The sequence below is a fragment of the Drosophila nasuta genome, chromosome 2L (genome assembly GCF_023558535.2).
Source record: "Drosophila nasuta strain 15112-1781.00 chromosome 2L, ASM2355853v1, whole genome shotgun sequence".
In the NCBI taxonomy this organism is placed as follows: Eukaryota; Metazoa; Arthropoda; class Insecta; order Diptera; family Drosophilidae; genus Drosophila; species Drosophila nasuta.
The window spans coordinates 2,086,993-2,096,490 of NC_083455.1; the positions used below are offsets into that span (position 1 = coordinate 2,086,993).

The 9,498-nt window shown below is 39.3% G+C and overlaps 3 protein-coding genes across 3 annotated transcripts; 2 read left to right on the forward strand and 1 right to left on the reverse strand.

The window, feature by feature from the left end:
• Positions 1 to 1,324: 1,324 nt before the first annotated feature.
• Positions 1,325 to 2,540, forward strand: LOC132783405 (replication factor C subunit 3). Its single transcript, XM_060788544.1, has 2 exons — positions 1,325 to 1,471; positions 1,530 to 2,540. The coding sequence occupies exons 1-2, from the start codon at positions 1,412 to 1,414 to the stop codon at positions 2,538 to 2,540; spliced, it is 1,071 nt and encodes a 356-aa protein (XP_060644527.1). The 5' UTR covers positions 1,325 to 1,411.
• LOC132783402 (nuclear pore complex protein Nup160 homolog) lies at positions 2,352 to 7,777 on the reverse strand. Its single transcript, XM_060788540.1, has 14 exons — positions 7,592 to 7,777; positions 7,406 to 7,508; positions 6,851 to 7,348; positions 6,621 to 6,790; positions 6,135 to 6,553; positions 5,401 to 6,082; positions 5,232 to 5,340; positions 5,007 to 5,168; positions 4,713 to 4,943; positions 4,531 to 4,649; positions 3,843 to 4,460; positions 3,266 to 3,778; positions 2,806 to 3,203; positions 2,352 to 2,741 (listed from the first exon to the last, which is right to left on the reverse strand). The coding sequence occupies exons 1-14, from the start codon at positions 7,677 to 7,679 to the stop codon at positions 2,613 to 2,615; spliced, it is 4,239 nt and encodes a 1,412-aa protein (XP_060644523.1). The 5' UTR covers positions 7,680 to 7,777; the 3' UTR covers positions 2,352 to 2,612.
• Positions 7,778 to 8,197: 420 nt separating this feature from the next.
• LOC132783407 (exosome complex component CSL4) lies at positions 8,198 to 9,458 on the forward strand. The gene is made up of 2 exons (XM_060788546.1): positions 8,198 to 8,488; positions 8,547 to 9,458. Exons 1-2 carry the CDS (start codon positions 8,294 to 8,296, stop codon positions 9,003 to 9,005), a joined length of 654 nt encoding a protein of 217 aa, XP_060644529.1. The 5' UTR covers positions 8,198 to 8,293; the 3' UTR covers positions 9,006 to 9,458.
• Positions 9,459 to 9,498: the final 40 nt, after the last annotated feature.

Sequence of the window (9,498 nt, forward strand, 5' to 3'; positions counted from 1 at the left end):
TGGATTGACCTAACAAAAAAGGACGATTCTTTAAGTATTATCAAAGGCATCGATACTTCAAGTAGCTGAAGTAGCATCGATCCTTCAAATACCATAAATGGCAATAGTGATGTTGTTCGACAATGTGGAAAGTGCAATCGAACATTTCACAGATTTTCCTCAAATAAAACGCACAAATGAAAAATTAAAGAAACAGCGATATTGACTGGTATTCACAATGCGAAATCATCAAGTGGAATTAAGTGCGCTGATAATTCGCTTGGGGCATGTGGAAAATGCAACCGAGCATTTCGAAAATTGTCCTTGTATAAAACACACAAATGCAGATCCAAAACAAAAAAAAAACAACAAATTAATTGGTATTGACGATGAAGGACTATTTCCCTGTAAAGTTTGCGGAAAGCATTACAAAACCAAAGCTCTTCTGGACACTCACATCAAACGAGTGCATTGCGAAGCAGCTAATGAGTGTCCATATTGCCAACGGAAGTTTAAACAGAAGCACCATATGAATGATCATGTAAAATCAGTTCACGAAGGAATCCGACCTTATCAATGTAGGTATTGTGATCGATCATTTGGTGTACCAAAGACCCTACGTGTTCATTTCATGGGACACACAAACGAGCGACCATATCAATGCGATGTGTGTGAGAAAACTTTTATTCAAATTACCGATTTAAAACGCCACCAAAAGAATCACTGGTCGGATCCGCAGATTAGATGCCCAATATGCTCATAAGGCAACAGCAGTCAGACAGAGTTGACCGAACACGTGGCCCGACACAGTAATAGGGATGGTTATCAATGCAACAAGTATGGACTCAAATTTACCAAGCTTTTTCACTTAAAAAACCACGATGATGCAGTACATTTGAAGTTGCGGCCATTTAAGTGTGAAATGATTGCTGTAAGACGTTTGCTGCTCGCAAAACTCTTCGAATGCATCAGCTAACACATGCTGGTAATAACTCAACGATTTGCAATACTTGTGATAAGAAGTTCAGCTCCAAATCGAGTTATTAATATGCCATTACTCCGTACACAAACAACAAATCATTTAAACAGGAGACCATAACTGATGATTAAAGAAGGAATTCATGTTTAAAATAAAATTAAAAAATAAAGTTTTTGACAAGTTTAGATGTGACAAAGAAAAGAATAAAGATTTTAATTTATAATTTGTCTCTATAATTATAATTAAAAATAATTTTAGATTTGTAAAAATATACAATATCAACATAGGTTTTCGTATTTATTCGATTTGTATCGTATACGCTCTTATCGAATAGTTGCTTATTGGATTAAAAAAGTTATCGGTATCGATTGGCAAACAATCAATTGTTTTCCCAAAAAAAGCGCGCACTGCCAGAATAATTTAGCATTTTCAAGAAATTCCTACTAAGTTATCATGGCACTATGGGTAGACAAATACAGACCACGCGAATTATCCAAATTGGATTATCACAAGGTAAGTTTTAGTTACCGCTGAAATTCATTTATTATAAAAAGTATTTCTGCATACATAGGATCAGGCCGAAAATTTGCGCAATCTTTGCAAGCAAAGCGATTTCCCGCATCTAATGTTCTACGGACCATCGGGAGCTGGAAAGAAGACGCGCATAATGTGCCTTCTACGCGAAATGTATGGTGTCGGAGTAGAAAGGTTGCGCAATGAGACGATGAGCTTTACAACGCCATCAAATCGTAAGATCGAAGTAATGACGGTCAGCAGCAACTATCATTTGGAAGTGAATCCATCGGATGCTGGCATGTATGATCGCACTGTAGTCATAGATCTAATCAAACAGGTGGCGCAGACGCACCAAATCGACATCAATGGTCAGCGCGAGTTCAAGGTGATTGTAATATCGGAGGGCGATGAGCTAACTAAGGATGCACAACACGCTCTACGTCGCACCATGGAGAAGTACATCGCCACATGCCGCATTATACTATCCGTCAATTCCACATCTCGCATCATTCCGGCCATTCGATCACGTTGTTTGGGCATAAGAGTGGCTGCGCCCAGCTCCACAGAGATGACATCTGTTTTACAAGCCACGTGCAAACGTGAAGGACTCGTGTTGCCACCAGAGTTGGCCATGCGGGTTGTTGATAAATCTGAACGGAATCTTCGACGAGCTCTTCTAATGCTCGAAGCGTCCAAAGTGCAGCAGTATCCATTCACAGCGCAACAGGAGATCGCCGATCTAGATTGGCAAGTATATCTACGCGAAACGGCAAATCAGATTGTAAGTGAGCAAACGCCAGCGAAATTGGAAAAAATACGCGACCGTTTGTATGAGCTGCTCTCGCAAGGAGTGCCGCCGAATATAATTTTTCGCGGCCTTGTCGAGCATCTGGTCAACAATTGTGATATGTCCATCAAAGCAAAGACACTGGAACATGCCACACAATACGAGCATCGTATGCAAAACGGCGCTAAGCACATATTTCACTTGGAAGCCTTTGTGGCTCAATTTATGAATATTTACAAGAAATTCCTGGCCGATTTGGTAATGACAGATGATTTCTAAATATATAATTACTGAATCTTTATTACTATTAAAATTACTATCGAAAATGCGCTGGAGAAATAAGAAATTATTTCAACCGAAAATCTGTCGTTGCTGTCTGTTTTCTCGATCCGTTAAAATCGCTAGCTTCATTTTGTCCTCTGTAGTGCGTTTAACTGTTTCGATGTACCTAGAAACTTCTTCCTCTAGCTTAAGGTGTGCCTGCAAATAGAAAATGTTTTGAAGAACAAAGTGGCGAATGGCAATCCTTAATCCAAAATGTTACCATTTCATATTCAAGATGTTCTTTGCCATTAATCCTTAAACCATGCAGCAACAAATCGATAGTGTTGATAGGAAATGATAGCTGTGGATTAGCTACATTGACCGAATGCTTGAAGTCGAAGTATTCACTGCCAGCTCCCAACATGCCTCCAATCATCTCGCATGCCAAGTCGCTAGCATCGAGCAATCGATGATGCTTCACCAGGAGATGCAACAGTTCCCGACTGTTGGCCAGCTTGTAGGAGTCGTACAACCATTGTGGCACAAATGCATTCAATGTGAGTATGCGGTTAACAACAGCTTTGCGAACTAAAGTCGATTCGCTCAGTTCATTATCAATAACGAGTTTCTGCAGCAACGACCAAGCCATATCTGCTGCATTGTTGCGATGCGCCAAATCTAGAAACACATTTAAGATACGATTAAATGACTAATAAAACAAAGCTGCACGCATATTCTACCTGCCAAATCATTGTTTTGCAACCAAGCCCAAGAATCCTTAGACTTATCCTCCGTGGTGCTAACACACTCGGCTGCAAGACTCTCGAATATGGGCAGCACAGAGAACTCATTGCCACGGGCGAGTTTTAGAGCTGCTGTATAGAGTCCGCAGGTGGCCAAGAGATAGGAAAGTTCCTCGGCGCCAGCCATCTCGTGAGCGGACATGTCCTTGCGATGATACGAGAGTTCTTTTAGGGCCTCCGCATGCAGCAGCTCTCGACGTACATCGGCCAATTCAAGTACAATTACGTCTTGTACACATCCAGTGTCCAGCTTTGTAGCGTCTTCATTATCCTGTTCCATCAAGACCTTGTCGTCCCCAATTGTCGGTTTTGCAATCCATCTGTATCGCTTATCAACCAAATACAGACAGTTAATGCAAACCAACAGTGCAGAGCAGCGCTTCTGCAGAGCATCGGGAGCATCACTGTCAACCTGCAAACGCATTGCCTGCTCATACATGACAGTTGCAGCTGCGTAAGATTTATATAGTTGTAAATGTGTGCGTAAAATTGGAAATAAATTATTAAATCTTACCCTTCCTCATGTTGCCTTTATTGGCATGGAAAGCATAAAGGAAATTGTATACTTCATTTTGATCAATACTAAGTGAGCGTGCACGGGACTCGACAATGTTCTCAAACTCCTCCTGCAAGCAATTATAGGGCAATTGCATGAGCAAATCAAATCGCTTACTTTGGAACAACATTATGACCAGCTGACGAAGGCAGTCCTTGCGTCGCGAAGTATCAGCATTATAGACCAAAGCATGATATGCTTCCTCATAGTGACCCAGCAGTAAATGATTGTTAAAAACAATCGATTGGAACATAGGCAGCTGTGGATCGTCAACATGAAGCTTGCTCATTGCCATCTGAGCCAATTGGATGATGTAATCTGATGCCGAATGCTGTTCGAACAATTGTATCACTTTCAAATAATAGTGCACCAAAGCGACTTTATAATCCTCCTTTGTTGGCACAATACCTTGTCTGCTGAGAATGCCTTCGAGTTTCGAGTAAAGCGGCGTGTTTTTCAAAACTTGTTCAAACAGAAACGGTTCCTTGAGCACATTCTCTGCCACTTGTTCAAACAGAAATATTGCCTTTTGCGGCTCACCACAATCCAATAGCGAAACAGCTCGCATAAAGCATCCTGTAAATAAAACATATTTGTGATTAGTATTTATATACACTTATTCCTCATTTTTATACTGTCTACATACGCGAAATAGCCTTTTCGTCACACCACCCAGATAATAAACGAACATAGTCCTGAATGATAATGTGATGACAAGTACCAAATAGCCACTCTGGAAATACATCATTCCAAGCTTCAGGCCAGCTGAAATCCGTGTCAAATATAAACCATTGATAAATAAATTATAAAAAATTATGTACAACTTACAGCATTTGATTAATAAATCCAACAAGCTGTAATAGTGTCTGGCGCATTGGTAACTGTTCTATTGCTTGATTGTGATCTTTTATCAGAATCGAAAGTGCGCTAAACAATCCCTTTGATTGCAAAAATAAACACAAAAGTGTGGTCTGGCTATTTAGTCGAATTTGACTTGAATAGGGACGAATGTAACCGCTGAAGAGTTGAGCCCGAGTCAATCGCTGCATGGACACCTCGCTGTATTTATAATAATAAAGAAAATGTTAACATTAGCAATATTAATTAAGTAGATCTGCTTACAAATTGGCTGGTGTGTTGAGAGAAATTGGTGTTTCAGATATCCAGACTAGCGTATAATACGAGTTCAAGAAATTAATGTTGGTCTTGATAGAATAGTTCTTTCGACTAGCCTGCCCACAAAGTATATACTGCAAAATCAACAGATTGCGACAAACACCGAAACTGTAAGTATATTTCGAAAATAATATTGAATTTGAAGTGTTGCTCGAAAGATGTTATACGAACCGTATCGTGGACATTTGTTTGACAGTTTCAGCTAGAATGGAAATGCCATACTCGCTGCCAAACAATGCTCCAGTTGATTGCAAGAAACGCGTCGATCTTGATATGCCATCTACAAGAAATTAATTTTCACCAATTTATAATAAAATATATTGCTATGAATTGAGCTTACTTGCAGGATCTGGATAGGCGTCCTGGTCGACAATAGCAAGCAAGTCGAGTAGCATATTAATGGCAGCGTCTAAGTTTGTGATTGACCGCAGTTTTAGAAGTACTTGGTCGACGGATCCTCGCGGAATTATAACGGCATTGTAGTTATTAAGTTCCTCGTCGCCTGAAGTAATTTGGAGCAACAGACTATTGATGGCATTGTCGTCTCGTTGATACAATTTCTTATCCAATTCAATTTTAATATCCTCAGTTAGAATCTTCTCCAATTGAGTGATGACAGTCATAAGCTTTACAAAACTCGTTGCTGCTGGCAGATCGTTGTCACAATAAGATGCAACAAAGTCTACGACGTTACCGGTAAGATCCTCTGGCAGCATTAGATGTTCCAACATTTCACATGGACGTAATAACGCAAATGACTGTCGACGAACAACACAAACAGCATCCATGGCACCCAAAACAGCTAGGCCAATAGGCTCGGAGAACTTGACGTGATATTGCTCACAGCAAGAGTAGAATCGATCCCAAAGTCTGGCGGCAATCTCCAAATACTCCTCGTCGCTGACAACAAAATCTTTAAGTTCGCATTGAATTTCATCTTCAACAGCTTGGCACACCTGCTCCTTAAGCATCGCTGTCGTTAGTTGCTTGATATCAAATTGCAAGTTGACACGTCGAAACATCTATAAAAAGGTATGTTATTCAAGTCAATGTTACAATGTAAAATAACCTCACATATAGCGCCTTGGCGATCACATTATGATCAAAGCGACCAGGATGAAATATATATGATGTGTATGCCTCGCGCGGATCCACACCCTGCTCCACCGTTAGCCCATATCGGTCTGGTGGTGGCTCCAATACAGCTGTGACCAATTTGATTGTGTGGTTGACGTCTAAGAAGATCGCAGACATATTGAAATCCCCCTCAGCATTGCTCCACAATGTCCAAATGTGCGAAGATGTTGCATCGAAATCTGCTAAGTCCATTTGAGGCGCGGGTACTTTTTTTTTTACAGCTAAGCTGACTGTTCTCGCATTTGACTCGCTTAAATTGGAAACAATGCTTAGGCAAATGAACTCCGCATTCTTTTCATGCGAAAGAAACACGCAAAAATTTTGGTCATCCACTTTGCGCATTAAACTATTGAGGGCTACAAAAAAAGAACATTTTTTGAGTTACAAAAATGATTAATTGGCCTAAATATTAAGAAAACCTACGTCCTTGAGCTCCATGGGATTCCGCACAACTAAGCGAAGCAACAGTTTGCAATGTGGACACGGACCACAAGCGCAGCTCGTTATTTCTGTATAACACCAAGAGATACATCTCTCCCTCAATGTGACTAAACACCATCGAAACAGCTGCATCCAAATTATCACCTCGACCACTGAAAATTAAAAAGAATTTAATTGAAATACAAAGTAAACTGTTATTTCAATGGACTTACGTTAAAGCACCCTTTAAGTTGGATAGAAAACGTGGCATTAAATTTGACTCTTTCACTTCGTGCGACACTGTGTTGCCAGTGCGACAATTCATAACGTGAAGCATTAACTTGGACTGGTAGTCAACAGCAAAATAGGCTTCATTGCCATTCTCCGACATGTCGGATGCTGCTAACTGAGGCACATTTACAGTCATACTTCCATCCAGCACATAATATGTGCTCTGATCCTTCTGGCTTAAATTGACATCGTAAAACACAGAATGCTTTTGGACATCTGCTGTGGCTCCCACTCCAGCTGATGATCCATCGTTCTGCATGGGAAATGCGATACGATGAACGCTGCTCACGGTGACCACGAGCAATGTGACGTTGTTTTCCTGTTCCGAGAGCGAAACATTCAATATGGCGGCGTCAGTAAAGCGTAGACGAAGATGGTTCTTTAAGAGTGTGACATCTAGACTAACTTCGGAGAGCTCCACAATATCTTGAAATGTGCGCCTGCAATATGTGTACAGATTGCAACAAATTTATAATGTTAGCGACATATGTACATACCAATATATGAATCGGTTTCTATTTTGAATATTTTTCAGGTTATTATAGCAAAAGCTGCCGGATTTCCCAAAGGTCTTTATGTCCTGCAATGTACTTTGTGTTCCTAATTGTTTTATGCCAAATAAAGTAAAAGTAATTTACACGGTGGTTATCTGAAGCAAGCACTGTTAGTTGTGTGTGTCTTACCTGTATTTATTTCCAAATCTATCCACTCCTCAGGATTCAAGTTTTTAGGTATAACCTCCCGATAGCTCATATTAGCATTTGTTTTCATTTTAAATTATTTATTAGCGTTTAATTTGCAAAAATCCAAAATATTACACAAATACATTGACGACTAACACCGGCACCGAAAAAAACACGCGCGTCTTATCGATAAGCGATACGTGTTGCATCAACTTGAATCGATATATAGCACTATTATCGAATATTCTTAACCTCTGTTAAAGTACTGCTTACAACATTTAGAATTAATGTTAAACCTCAAACAAATTTCATTTGAAACTCAAATAGTGTTTAAAATGCTTTAAACAAGGTCTACCTTTTTGAAAAAAGCATTATAATACCAGGTTTCTTAAACTGATTTTTTTAAAGCATGAAAATACCAAGTTTTTTTTTAATTTCAGTTATAACGAGTTTATGAATAGTAAAATATTGGGTTTTTTAATTTTAAATATGTTTAAATATTTGAAATATAATAAACAATTCATAATGTAATCTCGGAACAAAATGGAAAATTTTGTCCGCCATAAAAAAAAATTTTTTAAAAACGTTGATTTATCGATAGAGCTATCGATATTTCTCCACCTATACTTCAAACACATGGTTGTTTTGTTTTGATCGCAAATAAATATACAAAAGATTATTAACCAAATTAATTAAGTTAAAATGACGGAAGCCATTAAACATGCAGTAGCCGATACAACACGAAATAATGAGGATAACATCATAATCTGTCTACCTGGCGAACGTTTGTGCCGTGTAGAAGATAATATTATTGTTGGTGATGGAACCTACGAGCAAGGAGGCTACATTTATGCTTCCAAATCTGGGATTGTCAATATTGATGAATCCACTGAAACGGTATGTTACTTGTGATCCAAAGTACTGAAATTTGAACTAACATGTTGCATTTTTCTAGTGCCAAGTTGTTAGTGTTCATAAGCCGGGTTTTCATTTGACCATTCCAGCGACTGGGGACATCGTAACAGCTCGCGTTCTGGTAACAACACCAAAGTTCGCAAAGTGTGCCATTTTTAGCGTACGAAACGTCTTGCTCGAGAGCAGCTATAGAGGATTACTGCGGAAGGAGGACGTCCGCGAAACTGAGAAGGACCGCGTGGATATCTATAAATCGTTTAAGCCTGGCGACATCATCTTGGCACGTGTTATCAACCAGATGGAACAATCATTTACCTTAAGCACAGCGGAAGCAGAACTAGGAGTTGTAGTAGCCTATGCCAGTGATATACGCAAGAACCGTATTCCTATGGTACCAATTGGATGGGCTGAAATGCAATGTCCAAAGACTACAATCAAGGAGCCCCGAAAAGTTGCCAAAGTCCTGCCCGAAAGTTCGATTAAATCAAATAGGCCATGATATATTTCATTTTCTATTAGTATTCTAACACAAATTTATTATGTTAACAAAGTTCCATTATAAAGCAATTATAGTTGAAGCAGAATCGGAGCATAAATCAAATAGTTGACGAAATCAACAAATATTGAATTATGCTGCCAACGAAAATCGCATCGCGTGCTTATGTCTGATTCTAATTCACTCTAGATACAATACTGTATAAGTGTGTATGTCTATTTGTTAATATGTATTTAGGTCCGAGGGTCAATGACTAAGTCTATGCAACGAAAAATGAGGGTTACAGGTGTTCTTAGCTTGCGTGAGCGAGTCTTTCTACCCTTTAACACAATTCCCTCCCTACAAAATTCTTCATCCCCATTCCATTCGACAACGTTGAGTCCGTTGTAAAGGGATGGACAGCCAATAACTGTTTGATCGATAAGAGCGCAACTCGTTTTGGCCATTACGATGCCGGTTAATATTCAAATCACAATAAATAAAACCAATATGATAT